Source organism: Paraphaeosphaeria sporulosa (genome assembly GCF_001642045.1).
Source record: "Paraphaeosphaeria sporulosa strain AP3s5-JAC2a unplaced genomic scaffold CC84scaffold_8, whole genome shotgun sequence".
NCBI lineage: Eukaryota > Fungi > Ascomycota > Dothideomycetes > Pleosporales > Didymosphaeriaceae > Paraphaeosphaeria > Paraphaeosphaeria sporulosa.
In genome coordinates, this window is record NW_017253367.1 from 490,190 (window position 1) to 509,320 (window position 19,131).

The 19,131-nt window shown below is 53.0% G+C and overlaps 6 protein-coding genes across 6 annotated transcripts; 4 read left to right on the plus strand and 2 right to left on the minus strand.

The window, feature by feature from the left end:
• The first annotated feature begins 71 nt into the window (after positions 1-71).
• On the plus strand, positions 72-1,338 carry CC84DRAFT_909564 (uncharacterized protein). Its single transcript, XM_018187863.1, has 2 exons — positions 72-359; positions 418-1,338. The coding sequence occupies exons 1-2, from the start codon at positions 102-104 to the stop codon at positions 1,060-1,062; spliced, it is 903 nt and encodes a 300-aa protein (XP_018033044.1). The 5' UTR covers positions 72-101; the 3' UTR covers positions 1,063-1,338.
• Positions 1,339-3,835, plus strand: CC84DRAFT_909562 (HET-domain-containing protein). Its single transcript, XM_018187862.1, has one exon. It carries the CDS (start codon positions 1,614-1,616, stop codon positions 3,717-3,719), a length of 2,106 nt encoding a protein of 701 aa, XP_018033045.1. The 5' UTR covers positions 1,339-1,613; the 3' UTR covers positions 3,720-3,835.
• Positions 3,836-4,217: 382 nt separating this feature from the next.
• CC84DRAFT_1178290 (uncharacterized protein) lies at positions 4,218-5,176 on the minus strand (the record flags this gene model as incomplete). The annotated part of the gene is made up of 3 exons (XM_018180331.1): positions 4,218-4,518; positions 4,574-4,864; positions 4,920-5,176. 3 exons carry the CDS (start codon positions 5,174-5,176, stop codon positions 4,218-4,220), a joined length of 849 nt encoding a protein of 282 aa, XP_018033046.1.
• A 2,754-nt stretch (positions 5,177-7,930) lies between these two features.
• Positions 7,931-8,816, plus strand: CC84DRAFT_1166514 (uncharacterized protein). The gene is made up of 2 exons (XM_018178977.1): positions 7,931-8,498; positions 8,554-8,816. The coding sequence occupies exons 1-2, from the start codon at positions 7,994-7,996 to the stop codon at positions 8,610-8,612; spliced, it is 564 nt and encodes a 187-aa protein (XP_018033047.1). The 5' UTR covers positions 7,931-7,993; the 3' UTR covers positions 8,613-8,816.
• Positions 8,817-11,568: 2,752 nt separating this feature from the next.
• On the plus strand, positions 11,569-13,562 carry CC84DRAFT_909639 (uncharacterized protein). Its single transcript, XM_018187864.1, has 2 exons — positions 11,569-11,644; positions 11,879-13,562. The coding sequence occupies exon 2, from the start codon at positions 11,883-11,885 to the stop codon at positions 13,281-13,283; it is 1,401 nt and encodes a 466-aa protein (XP_018033048.1). The 5' UTR covers positions 11,569-11,644; positions 11,879-11,882; the 3' UTR covers positions 13,284-13,562.
• Positions 13,563-14,559: 997 nt separating this feature from the next.
• CC84DRAFT_1166515 (putative histidine kinase HHK9p) lies at positions 14,560-18,885 on the minus strand. The gene is made up of 4 exons (XM_018178978.1): positions 18,584-18,885; positions 17,668-18,530; positions 15,683-17,607; positions 14,560-15,514 (listed from the first exon to the last, which is right to left on the minus strand). Exons 1-4 carry the CDS (start codon positions 18,622-18,624, stop codon positions 14,750-14,752), a joined length of 3,594 nt encoding a protein of 1,197 aa, XP_018033049.1. The 5' UTR covers positions 18,625-18,885; the 3' UTR covers positions 14,560-14,749.
• Between the last annotated feature and the right edge of the window lie 246 nt (positions 18,886-19,131).

Below are 19,131 nucleotides of genomic sequence, written 5' to 3' on the forward strand. Positions count from 1 at the left end.
TGGGGTAGCTCTTGCCCCACTCGCCTCGCCTAGCGCCTGCCGCGTCAGGGTCGGTCGGCGAAAACAAACACCAAATCAATGAGCCCACTATTCACCACGCCATGGACAATCTAACGCCTCAGGATCTGTTCTCACCTTCCAAAGCTCGGCAACAGCGTGCGCAGGCGGCCGATTGGGCCCAGATCGACTCATGGCTGTCATATAAATACGCAGGCCGCACCGTGCCTACCTTCGAGCGGAACGAAGAGACGTTGAAGGTTCTGAGGGAGCTGTCATCGGCGAACGAACGCGCAGATGAAGAGCGGATGATCATGGAGAGGGTCGAGCGAGAGGCCTGCAAGGAGCTGGAAGCGGATGAGGTATGAGAGGTTCGCCGTTCCCATTGCCAACCGAATGCTAGACGCTGACCATGCGCAGGAATCTCGCGATCCAGAAGACGTGAAGATTCTTGAGGCTGTTGAAGCGCACCTCTCGACCGAAGGCTCAGACGCCCTGCGTGCCCTCGCCTCGACCGCGGTCGCACTTGACACAACAAGTGCGAACCCGGAAACTCTTGCCCATGCGCTCATTGCACATACGTCCATGTCGCAAACTCTCGCAAATAATATCCAACATGTGCGAACGCTGCAGAGGTACCTCGACAAGCAGCACACGCTCCTCCGGTCCCAGCTCAACGAGCTGCAGTCCAACCCTGCCTTTTCCGCTCCGCCTTCGCTGCAGCGCCAGACCACCGAGCAAGCACGCCAAACGAAACACTTGCGAACCAAGATACGGGAATATGAAGACAGACTGGCATCGCTGGAGTATCAGCAGGCAAAGACTGCGGCTACGCCGGCTTCAAAGGGCGTGAGCTCGGCAGAGGCGATAGCCGACATGCTGGAGCAACAAACATCCTTGAGCGCATTGAGACGAAGGGTAGAGCGCCTGGAAAAAGAAGTCGATGAGTTTGCTGGCTTGCCGGCGGATCGGGAGGCTGCCAGGAAAGAGGTGGGCAAATTAGAGATCGAGCTAGACAACGTGAGAAGGAGGAGAGATGCCTTATTCGAGGAATTGGTCAGATAAGTCTGACCGTCAATACAATACACCGCTCGCGATGCAAAGGTCACGATCCCAAAAGCAAACTCGGCATACTGCCTGCACCCCACCTATGGGCAAGCGATGTATTGTCAAGCAAGAACATTGTTTCAGCTCGCCCGTATAGGTGGCGTCGCTTAATCACCAGCACAACGTACTACGATATTAGCGGGCGCCAAGAAGCAAGAATGTTCAGCCTTCATTTTGCTTTTCCTCATTCCCTTGACTTGGTTCTAGCCGCGTGGCGCCCGGGGTAAACACCGTATTCGAACTCGGGGCTGAAGAGGAGTTTCAAAAGCAGGCGCTCCCTTTGCTCCTGCATCCATATGCATTTTGAACCTGTCAAAACCATTTGAACAGCCAATACTCGCAAATCTTCTCAGTGCAGTGGTAGAGCAGACAATTCGCCTACAACGCAAGGTCGTTACTCTGCAGCTCAGTGTGTCACCCAAGGTATCCACAGGCCCGCTGTATTCAAATATTTGCATTGTTGCGGTAGACTCGCAAGAATACGACCCGGGCCTTCGCAAGCATTCAAAATGTCGCACCAACCAGTGGAAGAAGCTAGGAATGCAATGGCATATGATATGAAACTCCTCTATCGACCACTTGAGATGGATGAAATTCGACTTGTCACCATCGAGGCTGCTCAGACCACAGACCGCAAGGAAACCATCCGATGCTCGCTCCGTCATTACCCCTTCGCTTTGCCTCTGTCCTCTGAAGCTGTTCCGCGGTATGACTGGGGGGACTACATTGCGCTCTCATACTGTTGGGGATGGGATGCTCGAAACCCGTCTTGCCAGATCAACATAGATGGCCATCTCTGCAACGTCACTGAAAGCCTGGAGGCCGCGTTACAAACACTTCGTGGTGCACAAACCACAACAACGATCCCCGTCAAGTTCTGGGTGGACGCATTGTGCATAAATCAGTCCGATTCGGAGGAAGTCAAAGCAGAGATCCTCCGGATGAGAGATATATACGGTCAAGCGGCGAGTGTATATGTTCACCTTGGAGCGGAGTCCGAAGACAGCGATCTCGGGTTCAAATTCATGTACAAAACATCAAAGGCGCTCTCTCAGAGCGTGGAGAGCGTGGTTCAAGAGCTGTTCAACAAAAGAATGTCAGCCACGGATCTGGAAAAGAAAGCTTATATAGCGATGCTGAGGCTCTTGAATCGTCCTTATTGGCAAAGGGTGTGGGTGTTGCAAGAGATGGCCATGAGTCGAGGGAGCTTAACTGTTGCCTGTGGAGTTTCGGAAATGTATCTGGAGGACATCCTGCCCGTATCAAGATTTGTGAGTCTGAACGCCGAGAGCATACTCATATTACTTGGATTCGCGCCAGAGGCGGTGCAGTTACTCGGCATGTCTATCACGCTTCATTGTTATACATCAATGTGGGCGACCCGAGGAAGAAAGGATCGTACTCTGCAACGAACTGCTTTAGAGCCGAGAGCAAAATACCTTGATCTTCGCCAGCCGCTACTCACGCTCGCCCAGAGCGCTCAGGCGACCAAACCGCACGATAATGTATATGGGCTGCTCGGTATCGTGCCAGCACCTATTCGCGACGAAATGTCCTCGTACATCGATTATAATCTGCCAATTGCCACAGTATTCACAGCTTTCTCGAAAGCAATCATCACTTTTACTGAAGACTTGGACGTTATCTTCGCAAAAAGCTTTGCCCAAACCATGGCGCCAAGCTGGGCGACAGATTGGAGCCTGGTGATTGACCGCGCTACATTCCCGCACGATTGGGTGTTTTACAATTACGACCAGTTCGACGGCGCATATGATGATTTGCAGAAAGTCATCGAATCCTCATCTTTCTATCGTGCTGACGGGGGCCGTAAGCTTAAATTTTCGTTCATACCCAGCAACAGTCCCGATCTCCTTTTGCTCAAATGTTCTGGTATATCCATAGGAGAAATAGATGGCTTAGGGCTCCCTTTGACAACAGCACCCGTCCCATTAACCCGTACTGAACCCATCCAACCCAATTCCACGCTCAACCCGTACGGCGACGACCAGGCCGTCGCTCGTGCTCTCATACACACCCTCTTTGGCAACCCTACTTGGGGCGATACGGTTGGCGCTGCTCTCTTTCGCATCCCATGGATTGCACAGCGAGAAAATCCGGTCGATTATTTCACATCGGACGGACAACTTAACCTGACCAAAGATGACATAGAGCGATTCACGCAGTTGCGCGCTCGCGGGTGGGAAACCGCCCTTGGCAACAATTTCTTCATGTTCGAGTTTTGGCGACGAACCATGAGTCAGTTCCGCATAGGGGGGAAACGCTTCCAGGACTACTTCGATACAGAGGTTGTAGACTGTTCGTACCCATCCGTGCGTATAAAGCTCGATGTGGCGACGGTGATGGGCGCTCACGGTTCGCGATGCTTGATTACCCTGGACACAGGGCACTTTGGACTGGCGCCGCATCACGTCGAACGAGGAGATCAGGTGTTTGTCTTGCAGGGGTCATCTTTGCCGCTTGTACTGCGGCCTGTTGGGGAGACGGGTCAGTTCAGAGTTATCGGTGAGTGCTTTGTCGATGGGTATTGGAACGGGGAGGCCTTTGATGGGGCGGAGAGGGGAGGTTTTGAGATCGAAGAGGTTGTCCTTTGCTGAGTGTACGACAACGCAAATTTCGGCAATATCAAGCGTTATTCGCTCTCATTTTACAAACTCTCTGTCATTGTAGCCCAAGTAGCCATCGCCATACTAGAACAACATTACATTGCGGCGCTCATTCAGATCAGCCCCAGGTATCCAAATGCTTGAACCGAGATCGAGATCTGCGAGAAGCGTGCTCACCACGCTGACAACCTTTTCTTGGTCTGTCTCCTGAGTGGTAACAAACCTTTCTCCCAATCCACTGGGTGTAAAATCCGGCTTTGCACGTGACAGAAAACACCACTCCATTCGAACCATGCATACGTTGTTCCCAGTCATCAAATTTTTCATTCCGATAGTTTAAAATATCTACAAACTTCTCCTCTTACATAGCAACCCCTGAAACACAACCACTCACACCTCCCTTGGTTCAAGTCAAGCATTGAGTGCTAGACTCCCCGAGAACCCTCAATTCAACCGCACAGGCTAGTCTGAACTCCCGCGCTGGATGGTCTACTGGCAGTTGGTGGCAGCTGCGGCGTTGTTCGCGCCGGCGTTACCCTTGTGGTGGCGCTTCACGTTGGCGCAGTTCTTTGCTCCGGTGGTAGCAGCGCCTGTGTTGGGGGCGGCAGCGGCGCCGGCAGCGGCGGCGCCGGCGGCGGCGTTTTGCTGGTTCTGTTGAGCCTGTCCCTGGTTCTGCTGAGCTTGTCCCGCTCCTTGCCTGCCCTTGTGGTGAGGAGATCGCTTCACGTTCGCCTGTTGTCCAGCGCAGGCACCGGTGGCAGCATTGGTGTTCTGTCCCTGACCCTTGTGGCTAAAGAGAAAGATATCAGTTAGATGGTCATATGCTCTACTCAGATGATACTCACTGCCTCTTTTGGTTGCCGGTCTGAGCGCAGTTCGTTGCCGCAGTCGCGGCGGCGGCATTAGGCTGAGCCTGAGCTTGAGCAGCTTGGTTTCCGGCGGCCTGGTTTCCGGCAGCCTGAGCTTGCTGAGCCTGGTTTCCAGCAGCCTGGTTTCCAGCAGCTTGTTTTGCCTTGCCGCCGTTACCCTTGTGATGTCTCTTCTGATTCTGCTGTTGCTGTTGTCCGGCACAGTTGTTGGCCCCAGCCGCATTCGCCGCACCAGTCGCACCCGCCGCATTCGCCGCACCCTTGTGGCTATAGAAGCAAGTATCAGTCAAAGGATCACAGGGAAGTCTTGAAGATCACTCACTGTCGCTTTTGGTTTCCGGTCTGAGCACACGCCCCAGTAGCAGCAGTATTCGTCTGAGCCTGGGCGTTGGCTGTTTGGCCTGCATTTCCACCGGTTCTTCCTTTGTGGTGGCGAGCAATTATGCTATGTTCGACGGCACGCTCGTAGAGACCCTCGGCGCGGGCGGACAGGGCATGGAAGTCAACAGGCTTGGCGATGGCCGGGGTAGTGGCCATGAGGCCGAGAAGAAGAGCAGAGGTGACGGTGGAGAAATGCATGTTGACTAAAGGACGGGATAATGTAAAATTTCGAAGTGGTAATATCGAAGGACTGCTTGCAGTGTGGAAGAATCGAAAAATGGGTCGAGTCAATCGACGTAGAAGTGAATGGAATAGAAAATTGAAGGACTGTGAAGGTCGGAAGAGAAGCTGAGCTGTGGGATGAGGCCTTAAGTCTTGGGGTTGAGGACTGCCTTAAGTACTCCTATGGGCGGTTCCTGATGTGCACACAAAATACCGTTACCGTCTAGTCCTTCTCCCGGGGCTCTCCAATACTTCCTCATCGCTTCTCCGCAATGCAGAAGCGAGCGGGTGGCTGAAATGCTACCAGACATAATCGCTCTTCCTTTCATCCAACAGAACGCTCGCACTGGACAGAACCCCGGTTTCGAAAAGGCGATCAGGCACCGCATGTGCCACGCCAGGCGTCAAGGAACCATTGTTAAGTTGTTTGCGGTTAGTCCACGGAGGATCGTCGTCATGACGCGTGGACGGGTTACCAGCGCGTAGTCGGAGAGTGTGGAAAAGTCTGCTTCAGTGCGGGCGGAGGACGCGACAACGGGATTCAGCATCGTGAAACTGTAGTTAAGCTTTCGCCAAGCTGCGACAGAGAGTGATTAGGAAAGCGCTCGCGAGGTGAGGCTGAAACGCGCTATGATAGCTCACGTGTACGCTTAGACCCAGGCCAAAGCGTACCTTCGTTTCTAGAATCCCAACTTATCCTCGTAGAGCTTCTCGACCGATATTCTTCTGTTCCAGTGTGACAGTCTGACTTGATCATAACAGGCAGAACATCATCTGCAGTACACCTACGCTAAGAACGGATACCCAGAGACTCAAGGAAATACGACACATTCTCCCAAGCCAAAGATTTCGAACATCGATAACTGATGGCACTCAGATGGTGCTCATTATGTGCGTGCTGGGCCTTCCACATGAGCTCAGCAAGTCACCTGCCAGACATGATCAAGCAATTCATAGGCAGAAGCTACGGCGGCCTTTCCCGACGAGCACGTCTTAAGGTCCGTGAAACTGCATCTATCGAGAGCCCTCCGTCCCGCTGTTCATCAGCAGTTTGTCGCAGCCTGCTTTACAGTCTCGCCTCGCAGCCAATTGAGGTTTTGGGGGTGGGCGGTAATGAGAGGGGTGTTTATTCCCGCGTATCCAACATCGCGGCACGGTGGTCCTGATCGTTTCGTCATGCCCAAGACTTGCGACGGCGCTTGTGTCAGATCGGCCAAGACCACGTTTGACATGTTTTGACAGCCCGTAATCGCATCTTAGATTTTCCATCAGTGAAGATTTGCTAACAGTATGCTCGAATTTGCACGAGAGGCAATTGGAGGAGGTATTTGGCGTCGCAGCGTGCGTCCTGATATGGTAGTTGGCAATGTCATCCTTCACAACCGCACATTCTCATCGCATCTTAGAGTTATCCAACCTCATCAGCCTTTGCGATTCTAGCATCGTCTCAGTTACGGTATCGCTACATTCACCAGCTTTGACTGTGCATGTTCCGCAGCGGTGCGCGTTGAGTTGTAACACGCACTGTGGACGATTGAACGTTCTCGTCCATCCATGCGCATCCACGGCAACGCGAAGTAAAAAGCCGCAACAAGACGGGCTTTGATTGCGCATAGTCAGTTAGGGAAACAGCCAATTTCGATCCTCATATGAGCAACTGCAAGCGGGTCCCTCATCCTATGTTTGCCCCACCGCATTGACGTCCACTACCCGGGTAACTGGACTGGTCAAGTAGACGATGAACAGAGCTATAGTTGATGTGATATACACAACAACTCCTTATAACAGGGCCTATATGTGCCAATGTTTCTGGAATCTCAGTCTTAGACCCACCAGCATACTGTTTCAATAGGGAAGAGCGAAGTCTGCTGTGTTGCCCTATTAAGAGTAAATATTGAAATAGCTCTGAACGCCGGTATCTTATTGATTATTGACGAACGTTCTTCCCAGATCGGAGGTGTCAATGTGTCGTGTGAAATGACGAGCATTGTTGGTCACCATAGGCAACATCGAGAAGCTTTGAACTACGTATACGGTCCTTTGCTTTGGCCACAGTTCAGAGCCGATAGATCCAGGATAATATGGTAGCGTGGTCTCTGCGAAACAGGTGAAGCGAACGTGTCATTTTTCTGAATGGCACCGAGCGGGACCCTTTCAGTGCCTAATATGGGAGCCAGCGAGAACCTAATGGTAATGTAATGACAAGCAGGTGAGAATCTGAGGGGAGAGAATAGAGAAGACCAGGTGATGTCGCTCAAACTCCACCGTCAATACTCGCCTTCCATATATTTCGGCCCGATATTGACGAATAGGAGGCTGTCCCAAGCGTGACACTAACGGTTCTCTAGCCCTTTCCAGCATTATTGATCTACAAACGTCCATTGGCCGGTGGCGATTGACATCATTCTCATGCATTGCCCTTGCATTTCAATAGGACAACAACGTTGTACGGACCCTGCGTCGCTATAAGGGTGTTCTAATTGTGTAAGCTCGGCTTGCGGGAGGACGCGGCGTCGATTTTCTCCGAATTGTGGAGTAGCACGCACTCGGGTCCTTCTGAGCTGGCCTGCATGAGGTTGCGTGACTTCATACCGTTGCATGCCGAGCTCTCAGCCTCGATTTCGATCGCGGTGGCTCGACGCCGAGATTAAGAGGGGCAACGGAGTAGGAGCGTATAAGACCAAGAGACGTCCTCTCAGTTCTTATCATCATCAGCAGTCATCGATCCAACTCTCATCATACGACTTCTAATCATAATCTAATAACCAACAACACCTTCACTCCATCATCAACATGCAGTTCACCACCGCTTTCATCGCCTCAGCTGCCGCTCTGACGGCTTCTGCCCTTCCTCAGACGACTCCCATCGCTACGGGCCAGGGTTTCGGTGTAATAACTATCCGCTCCGGCTCTGAGATCCAGAACAGCGGTGTACAAGCCGCTCGCTCTAGTCTTCTCGTCAACGCAAAGTCGCAGAACGCATCTTGCGACGCCGAGTCCAACTTCGCTACCTTCTACATCAACGAGGAGAAGGAGCTCCACCTCTGGGAGAGCAAGACCTCTTACAGGCCCCAGACCGTCTTTGTTGACCGCTCCGGCATGGGCCAAGGTCTCATTGGATACACCACCGGAGTCCAGCCTCTCCCCAGGAATGGAGAGAACAAGGGCTGGGAAATCGTCAACGGCGAGCTCAAATTCAAGGGTACGGGGCTCCAAGCGTGCCCCGGCTCTATCGACGGAGCGTGGAGCTTGTGGCTTCAGGGCCTCGACAAGCCTGGATGGAACGAGAACTGCACAAGTACGTATAAACGTTAATCATCATCATCCGGAACACTACTAACAACGAGTTCTAGGTGTGATTGCATCTGCCATCAAGACCGATAGCCCCATCGGCTGCTGGTACACTGAGTAAAGGAGAGCTCATATCTCTAGGGTCTCATCGCATTAGCGGACTATAATACCCGCATTGGATTCTGTACATACATAGCATGGCATCGGCGTATTTTGAATCATAATGAAGAGTCAAACATCACTTGTAAATATTTTACAGCATTCGCAGTTCCGCATGTTCAGTGCGTTTATTGCATTTGTTACATATATTTAACTGTACCTGTGCATACCTTTCGCACGGTGAAAACCATGTTGCCTACGTCTTCTACTCGAATGCGGCGCCATCCTCGATCGTTGAGCGCGTTGGCGTCTTACCTCTGCATCCCGTACTAAACATTTTAGTTATGTCTCATTATTTTCTCCTTGGGTCGTTGAGCTTTGTAAGGGTCGCTTGCGCCGCAGTCTTCGTACGGAGTATGCGAGCAAGACCGTAGCACCACTCTGAACAACGTCCTTCAAGTGTGGGGGACCCGGATCACGGACCATATGGTCGCTCACCAAGTTCTCGCGGGATGCAGTCTGATGCTGAGGAGCCACAGCTGAAGGGCCGACGCGAAACTGCTTCTACGCAACGCCCGGAGGATGGAGAAAAACTGAAGCCTTGAGCTGAGGAGCCGCAGCTTGGACTGACGCGAGCCTGCTGCAAAGCAGCACGGGCAGTTTCTGTGAAGCCAGCAGCCTGTTGGAAAGGCAGGAATGGTAGGTGCGCAGGACCCGCAGTAGATTATATATGGCGTTAACGATGCTTGCGCGGCTGGGCTAGACTGTGGCGCAAGCATGTCCTGTATTGAGAATACCACAGACTGCTGTTACCGTTGGGCGGCCTGACGCAGTGGAGCTAACTCCTGATTAGCACCTGTTGTGCGCAGGAGTAGGGAACCTTACGATACGGTCTTTCCTTTTTCTTTAGATCGGCTCATCGTCTTCGAGTAGTATTGGATCATACGGAAGGGCGGTGAGATTTTGGAGAAGAACGTAGCGAAGAGCACGTCGGAAGATGCGTGAACGAATGGTGGTGGTTCGTAACTCAAGAAGGTGCGGTCAATACCCAGTAGGTAGGCACGACCCGACCCGACCATGTGCAATCACTGGTGAAACCAGACCCTGGGCAGCCTTCGCACCAAGCTGCTCAATGGAATCTCTATTTGCTTCAAGATAGAGGTCTCTCAAAGGCTATGGCGAACTGTGGAGTGGCCTCCGCTCGCTTTTGTTAGGCTGCTGTGCTTAAGTTTATCATTACTGTACGTAGTCGCTGAATTAGGGTGCTGCGGCTAGATCTCCGATGGATGCATCTGTATTTTGAAGTTCAGTAGAATATTTGGTCAATCAGCGGCGGCCCAGCATCTTCCTGAAGCTATGGTCGTCGAGGATATGTGAAGTTGAAAAACAGGGCAGGTGAGTCGCAGCAACGCTATCTAGATGCTAGATTAGTGTGTGACTCCAGATGCGAATGATGTATCAAATGCTAGGATGATTGAGCTGTATTAATCTGGACAACAAATTTCGCCCATGCTGGCAGGCCAGGCCAATGGAGACGGCTTCGCCATTGCGGAACACTCGCAAGCCTGTTGCTACTGCGCACGCGACCAATGTGCCATGTTGGGGATCAGAGACTGACCCACCATTTTTATCACCAGTGTGAATTTTGGCATGGCTTTTCTGGCTGCAAAATGGTGTATGTAGTGTTGTCGTTGCGCGGTGTTGTGTGCCATATTGCTGATGATGGTGGGCCGCACGTACCGCAGTGCGCATTTAGTGAAGCGTGTGATACAATGTCGAAGAGATAATAGCTTGATACACTGACGAGATATTGAAAGCGCGTGTGGCGACTAGGCCTTGTGATAACAATGCCCCATCAGCGCAGAGTGTATCCCAGAGCGCATTTTGAAGATGATCATTCGCTTCTCAATCTTGGAGTGTAATCAAGTTCCCATCGAGTACGGCGACCGCGCTGGTGCAGTTTCCTGAGATAGGGGCTGACCAGTCCAGTGGCCTGATAGTGCTCACACAGTTTCTGTGCCACAGGTACGCCTCGTCCTGTACCGTGACCCAGAAGGTTCGCACAAGCATTGTGGTATTATACAGAGACAAACAGCTATTCATTCGCTATCTGCAGATCGGTTACCGTTGTAACATCCAAAGGGTCGCATATCCGGCGGCTCCAGTCTTGCAGCGCGGCAAGTGGCCCGCGAACCGTAATGAACACCTACTCCGGCATGTAGCCATCTTAAGGCGACGTTGAGACGTGAATTTCCTTTTGAGGCCATGTTGGATTTTCAAAGGATTTGCTTTCGGCCAAATTCTTTGTCCATTTGCGATTGTGGTGTAGGGTTGTTTGGTAGAATGCGCAGACAGGCAGCAAGCAACATGGGATTGTCTAGGTCAGCCAACGTAGTATATAGTGCTCCGAATGCGCTGAATCCCGTATCTAGAACACCTTGAGGACTTATACATGTTGCTGATGAGATCGATGTTGCTGCGAGGCCGCAGCAACCAGCTCTTTCGCTGACGCATATCGCGGACCCGCCGCACTTTGGCCTCGTCTCTGGCTCCCCAATTCGCTCACATTTATGATTATGAACCAGAAGAGCCTTGTTAGAGTCGCACTACATATCCGTGGACTGTAGTGCTCTCTTAGTGAGCTTCAAAGCGGTGCTGCAGCTGGGTCGGCCGTTGCTTCGTACTCGTTCCGCGTATAGCCCCCGGTATAAATATCCCCTCTACAGAGCACTGTTCCAACACCACACTCCACCACTTCCACCACCACAACCTCGTCGGTTTCAAAAGTAAGTCCCCGCCTGTCTCTCAGAGGTTCCTTGCTGCAACAGGACCTCGCCAGCGACCTTCTGTACTCTTTGATATACATCGGCAGCTTCCCGCCATTCCACCCACGTTGACTAAAATCATCGTAAGTATCAGAAGCTCCTCGAGGCGACCGCTAGTGCTCAATATCTTTCGTGCCGACCCTGAAAATTCAATTCACCCACTTACCTAGAGCCGCGTTTACGCTCACGCCGATTTGCGTTTGATACCACATAACCTTGCAAGACACCGGTAAGCTTGCGCTTCAACCATCAGCAAATGCGCAATCCTTTATCTCTGCGTCCTCAGCAGCGCCGTTACAATAGCTGTTACGTCTTCTCTGCGAGCTACCGCACACACACACACACACACACACACACACACACACACACACACACACACACACACACACACACACACATACTCTCTCTCTCTCTCTAGCTAAATGCGCAATGAGCGATCACAGCTGACAATCCTGCTTCACAGAATCATGTCATACATCTACCGACGCGACAAGATGGCCATTCTCCCCGCCGATCAAGGCGACGGCGGCTGCTCAACGTCTCCGCAGCGAGAGTCAACGAAGGCGTCCAACCGGGACCTTTCCCAGCCCAACGGCGATCGCGACTCAACCTTTGCCCCGGCAAGCTCTGACGCAGTCCTGAAATCCTTCGCCCTGAGCGACATGCAAAACTTTGCCAACTCCACCGCGAACGCTTCCTCCTCCGCTCAGCGTGCAGCTGGGCCGTTGATTGCTGGTGCTCACGGAGGTATCATCTTTCCCTTTAGCGAAGAGCAGGCGCTGGACAGCGTCAACAACAACCCGGCTGGCAAATCTCGAAAGCGCGGCAAACTCGCGGTCGATGGTCGCCCCACGGACTCGAAGCATTCAGTCGCGGAGCACGACGAGCTAGCACAGGGTTCCGGAGAAGTCGAAGAGATGGAGGTGGATGCGGAGCCCAATGACATGCGAGAGGATCAGAGCGAAGACGAAGCGGAAGAAGAGACCGATGAGGAGAAGGAGGTAAAAAAAGTGGAAGCTCGGGTGAACGACAACTTGCCGTATCGTTCGATCAAGACGATCAACATCCCGAAGCGATCATATCAAGACAGGGGCACTAATGTAGAGAAGCGGCCTCAAGAGGATGACCCTACAACCTGGTATGGCACGATGCCCTACCGGGAATCGCTGATCACGTATGTCTGTGACGAGATGGGGTTAAGCTACCAAAGGACCGCCAATGAGGCCACGGTCCTGCAGTGCTTTCCCGAGGGGAAGGTCAGCAGTGAGTGGATTCGCAAATGCCATCTGCTTTCTCTCGACGAGCAGTACAATCAATATGGCCTCAAGAACGAGACGGAAATCCCGCGCCCGACGGCAGCTGAAGCCCGTAGAGGCCTGCCACGCGCGCCAAGGGTCTCCTCCGGCACCGCGGCCAAGAACAGCAGCCAGACTGGACGGAACAAGGCCGCACAGGGATTTGCTCGACCTAGCTTCAAGAACTCCGAGCCTCGTTTTGTGCGTGAGGCACCCTCCCGGCAGCTCGAGATGACTCAAATCGTTGTATGGAGGGACCTCTACAAGTGCTCCTTTGACCAGATTCGGGGCTTTTGTAAGGATGACTTCGACTGGGTGATTAGTTCAGACCAGGTCGAACACTTCTACTACCTTGTTCGTCCATCGGCTTATGGCAGCACGGGAGGCCGCATCGCCGAAGACTCCACAAAACAGAAAGATGTGGAGATAGACGAGAGTGTTGAGGCGGCGGCGGCCGCCGCTGGTATCCTCGCGGGTAGTTTTCGGAGCAATGATGGCGGCGAGCAGCAGATTGAGAAGCAGCAGGCGGCCACGGACCCGCAGACTTACAACAATGTGTCAGGCTCATGGTGAGGAGCTAGCCGACTTGCCACGTGGGGTACCAGGCATCGCAATGGCACCATCTGCTAGCTCCAGCGACAAACAACGCACTGCCTGATATTCCATTTCTGCTTATTGCTGACCCGAGACGAATGTGAGAACCCTTTGATAAATGTTGTAGCCAAGGTGCGCATGGTACGAGAATCTGACATCTACACAACCTTGTTAAAATACACACTGAGCTTGATGGATGTCTCAAACTTAGGACATCATAGTTGTTCATTGCTAAACTACTTCGATGTTTTTCGACCGTTGTGCCCCTCTACGTGTCCAGCTGACGGGGCATCAAAGTGCCAGTCATTCTATTTTCGACTTTTTACAGCAACCGCTTCTCTTGTAGATGATCCAGTCAGACGTCAGATTGTTGTGGACTGCATGCGATTCGGTCTCAATGGTCTTCAAGCTGCACATACTGTGGTTACTCCAGGTATAGAGGATGCTCTAATTTGCCTCAGATCAACCCCTTCAACAGACACTACTACCAAGGCTAAATAGCCTTGATCGCTACGATGTCCCAGTTGGAAGGACGTTCATTCATAGGTATAAGTACGGGTACTGTGCGTTAGCCTGCTGCGGCGGAACGAAACCTGGGCCACCGTTAATCCAGCGTCGAATCGGGATATTAGCGTTCGCAAGATCGTGCTTGTTGTAGTACGGTCGCCCATGTCCGACGCGTAGTGCATGATGGAGTTACAGTCGTACACGTTCCCGTGACTACGACGCACTTCGTATGCGACGGTCTGGTCCACACGGACGGAATTGAGTTCGTTGTAGGCTTCGATCTCAGCAAAGCCGTACTTCATAGCTACTTTGGGGAAAGTATAGGCCGAAGACATGCTGTTCGTGCTGCTTCCTTTCGCGCTGCTTGAACTTTAGCGTGGGCTGCTGGGTATCCGCTCAAGCCGGTGCAGCCGAAGAGAATGTACCTGTTGCGGTCTTCTCGCTGACTAGGCGTATGGACAATAAGCACGTTCAAATCAGGGTATCGAAATCCCGTCGTCTACGTGTTAGACACATACTCACTTGGGGTTACGTACTGTTGATGCCCAAGGCCAAAGACATGTCCGAACTCATGAGGAATGGCTGCTTTGGCACTGCGGAAGTTCTTGCCTTGACCTTGCGAGTACCAGCGGACCAGAGCATTGTTGATTTTCATCCTATGCCACTGTTATGCCAGGCCGGGGTCGTGCTAGCAGCGGGGACCCTCTGACCGACTCATGATCATCAATGTGTCCTTGGGGACATTTTTGTTCCAGACCCATGCAGCATTTGAATATTTAGAGTCGCGCGCGTAGTAACAATACCCATGTCTCCGATGCTGCCACTAACAACTATTCCGACTGAGCCAATTAGAACGATGCATGCTAAACGCCACCTAGAACTATGCATATGCTCGCTGAACGCGCCAAACGATACTTGCGTATGCTCGAGACCCAAATTCATTTGGCCCCGAAAATACGCTTGATGTCCCCAAACTTCACTGGCTTGACCAAGTACATATCAATCCCAGAATCCATCGCATCCTGCTGATCCTGCGCACTCGCGAGCCCGGTCAGCGCCACAATGGTGCTCGGCGGCAGATTCTGCTCTTGTTCGAACTGCCTGATGTTCCTGGTAGATTCCAGTCCGCCCATCACCGGCATGCTCAAGTCCATGAGGATGAAGTCAAAAGGCTTGCTGGGCGGCGTGGTCGAGGCGGCCTCGCTCTTGTACTTCTCCAAGGCTTGCAGACCGTTGACGGCTTCTGCGTAACGGAAATTTTGACGCTGTGCGAAGACGACAAGGAGCTTGAGGTTGATGGCGTTGTCGTCGACTAGGAGGATGCGAGGGGTGAAGTACTCGGACTGGCCTTCGCTATTGGGTGTGGATGCAATCTGTCCTTGTATTGAGGGTGGTTCGCTTTCGGTCGGCATGGTTGCTGAGATGAGGGGTGAATGCGCGCTGGCAATGGCGGAGGGAACTTGATCGCCGCCGCGACCAAGGTCGCTGATGCTTCGGTGGGCAGTTGGCATAAGATGTACAGACAGAGCGTGGGCCTTCGGCGGGTTTTGTTCGTGTTGTGTGCGGACCTCGACGTGTTCGACAGGTTGCGAAGCGCGTTCTAGGCCATCAAGGAGCAGCTTCGTAAACCGGAGTGGACCACAGGGCTGTGCAACCACTTCAATCACCCACCCGTTGTATTGGAATGCTTCACGGATGTGGTTCTGGGACTTGTTTTAGCTGGTGTTCTTCTTAAATGTGAAGCAAAAAAGAGGACATAAGTCTGAATACATTGCGTTACTCGAGGTTAGGCTATGCACAGGCCAGGTATCCTCGAACTTTTGACCTAGATCTGTGTATGCAAAAACGATAATCTGTGCAAGCCCACATACCTCAGTAAAAGTCTTCTCCGCTGCATCCGTGCACACACAAACAACGACGAGAGCGGGCCGAGAGAAATCCTTCGACTTCTTCTCCCGCAGCTTGTGCATCAACGTGTCAGGTTCGGTGACTAAGAAAGTTGGTTCCTTGTCTGAATCGAAAGTTTCAGAGACGTCAATGTTAAGGTTATGACAGGCCTTCAACATCGCATAACGGAGTTTCTCCCCCGTGCCACCGAGGGAGATATCAGGGAAAAGCAGGCTTGCAGACTTGCCATCCAATGCCTTTGGCTTTTCTAGCAGCATCTGATCCATCCGAGCATCTTCAGCCTTCCCAGCAGGCAACTTCATGGTGACGGATATTTTCGTTCCAACGCCAAGCTTACTTTCAACACTTACCTCGCCCCTGAGCGAATCTACAATCTGCTTTACGATGCTGAGACCCAGACCGGTACCATTGGAAAATGGATCTTCCTGACTGAAAGCGGCGAACAATCTTGTGTTTTGGAATTCGGCCGACATCCCTCTCCCCGAGTCTTCTACCGTGATCACGAATTCGACAAACTGTGCGTTGCTCTTTTCCTTGACCTGCGCCAACGAGACGGTGATGAAACCAGCGTCGGTGTATTTGAGGGCGTTTCCGAGCAAGTTCATAACGACACGTCGTAAAGCTCCCGGTTGAGATTTGACGATCCATTGCACGAAGGGGGCCACACTCAGCGTCACAACGACACGATCCTCGGTGCGGACACCCGAGTAACTTGCGTCTCCAGCTTCTGCACTGGCATTGCTGTTCGCCCTCGAGCGTATTCCCTGATCGTGGAACGTGGAGTGATTCACGTCGTGGGTTTTTCTAAACTGGTGCCCGGCACAAACTGTGTCGCAAACTTCTTCCACGAGTTGGGACAGGTTGAAGACCGTTGTTACTCCGAGAATTGAGTTGTCAGCCGGGAGCCTGCTACGTTTTCCACCTTTCTGCTTCCGCTTCGCGTTCGCGCTTCTTAGCTTATTTATCTTTGCGTAGTCGAGAACATGGTCAATAGTATCGAGGAGCGTTTTTCCACATGTCTCGATAGAACCGATGAGCGACTGCTGATAGGGAGAGGATACACTGTCACGCAAGAATTCTACCGAGCCTAGAATTCCATGCAGCGGGGATCGCAGCTCGTGCGATATAGAAGCAATGAAGGTCGACTTAGCTCGATCTGATCTCTGTGCACTCCATCGTGCAATTTCGCTTGTGATGGTGTTCCCGAAAGCTTTAAGGTACGGGAATTCGCTTTCTGAGTTCATCAAACGGCCATTAGCCATTGTCCAGATGAACGAGCAAGCGGTCCACCTTTCCGACGTCGGATCCCACAGAGGCAAAAAGATCAAACTTCTGACTGATGGTAGAACCCGGAGTAGCTCACTAGGGATGAACCGGTCCTGCCTTGTTCGCGCTTTTCGAACAGTCGTGGTTGATGAAGCTGTCTTGTCTGATTGCTCGGCTTCAGATTTCTCAGACTTTTCGTCGCTAGAATTGATGCCCAATCCTTGATCATCGAAGTTGAAGAATTTGCCCTGGGGATAGCGGGCAATGTAGCGCTCCATGTTTGCTTCCGTGAACAAGAAGTCCTTGTCAGTCACACCTAGCTCGGCAGACCGTAGGGCTAGGGCGACGACGGGGCACGGATGACTATCACCGGGTGCGGCTTCGGCATTGTCTTCGCTTCTCGTCGACGTATAACCCTTCGGGTTCCTCTTCTTCCGGTGTGTTGTTGTAGAACCGGCAGTGGTCGAAGAGTACTCATCGCTGCTAGCGGTCGGCGTGGCATCATGGAACGAGGGGATGCTCCCTTGAGCTTGTGAAGTGTCAAAGAAAATCACGCCATCAGCCCGAGTTGATTGGCGAATTATACGCGCAGCTCGCTGGAAGATCCGGGACTTGTCGTTTTCTACATTTAATATCAGCACATGACATTGCTGTGGCGTCACGTTCGCTCTGCGCAACATACTAGTGCGTGAACCATGATGACTAAGTGATTTACCTTGCTCGTGCTGAGGCTTGCGATGCCATTGCGGTTCTTTGACGACAGATACTGCACCGTTCGTTGGTAGTTCGTCGGCGATGGCCTCGAGACGAGCATTCTCGGTCTGCTTTTCCAAAGTTGTCTGGCGCGTGCTGGTGCTGCCCCGGGCGTCTTCAGTTGACGACCGTTGGATGAAGGCAGTAAGCCCTCTAACCATACGCTCCCCTTTACTACGATCGTCACTTTCCTTGGCCAGCTCAAGGTGTTCCATTACCGCTTCGGAGATGTCTTCCATGGCCTTGACCTCGGCAGCACTCAGAGCATCGCGCGGCTTGTCGTCCGAAACCGCAAACACACCGATGCGATATCCGTTTCTGGTGGTTATGGGAACCCCGGCGTAGAACCGGACGCCAGGCTCGCTTGTCACATATTCTTTGTCCGAAACGCGCATGTCGAGGCGGCAGTCTGGAATGACCATGGCATCGGTGGTGTATGCCTCGCCATTGCTGGCCACGGCGGTGTACTTGCAGCCAAACGTATGGTGGCAGACAGCCTCGTTGCGCGCGATGATGGCATGCCCGAGCCAGAGGTCGTCGCCAGAGTCGGTGCTCTGGTCCGAGAGCGAAAGGCTTCGTGTCGCTTCGGCAAGGATGTATTGTCGCGTCGAGTCTATCAGCGACACCATTGCACGCTTCACATTCAAGCGGAGCACGATGAGCTGGGCAAAGGCAGTCAAGCTCTTGTCACAGCTCGCATTGGGGCGGTACCCGCGGTACACGAGGTTCTTTTCCTCACCGTCGGAGTCCTCGGCGAGGTTCTGCGCGGCATCCACCCATGGCTGATAGTAGCTATCGAGGCATCAGTACGAGGGGCGCTGCCGAGGGCCCCGGGGCATAGCTACCGCTGGAGATCGCGCTGGCGGGCAGCCTCCGAGTACAACATGGCGAGGTCTCATGGGGATCCTGCGCGGAGCATCTTGGGGCGCCTTTTCAATCAAGTTTGCTTGCAACGAAGCCTAGAGCGCCGCGGCTGGCGCTGGTACGGGGATGCCCCACCCCTGCTAATTGCGTCGTGGGAGCTGTCATGGCCGTTAGCGTGCCCTCCCTTCTCGTCGGTCCTGGCGATCGCAGCGTCAAGCGACGGCAGCGCACCGCGGCCGCGCGAGAGCGAGCGAGGGGGAGGGCGCGTTTGGGGGCTCTCGAATGCCCAGTCGACGCGGGCTCGCAGCGCGCGTGCGCAATCGGTCCTACAGCACGCCCATGCGCGCCCGTCCCGCCGCACGAGTGGTCAAGGGCCGTTGTCCGTGCCGTGGCGAGCCCGGGGCCCACGGGTGCCTGCCGACACGTGCACCAAGGCGGCCGAGGGCGCTGACGCAGGCCACGTGACGCTCTGACGCGCTAGGCGTGGGTGCTTTTTGTGTGAGGCTCTGGTGGTGAAATTCTACGCCAG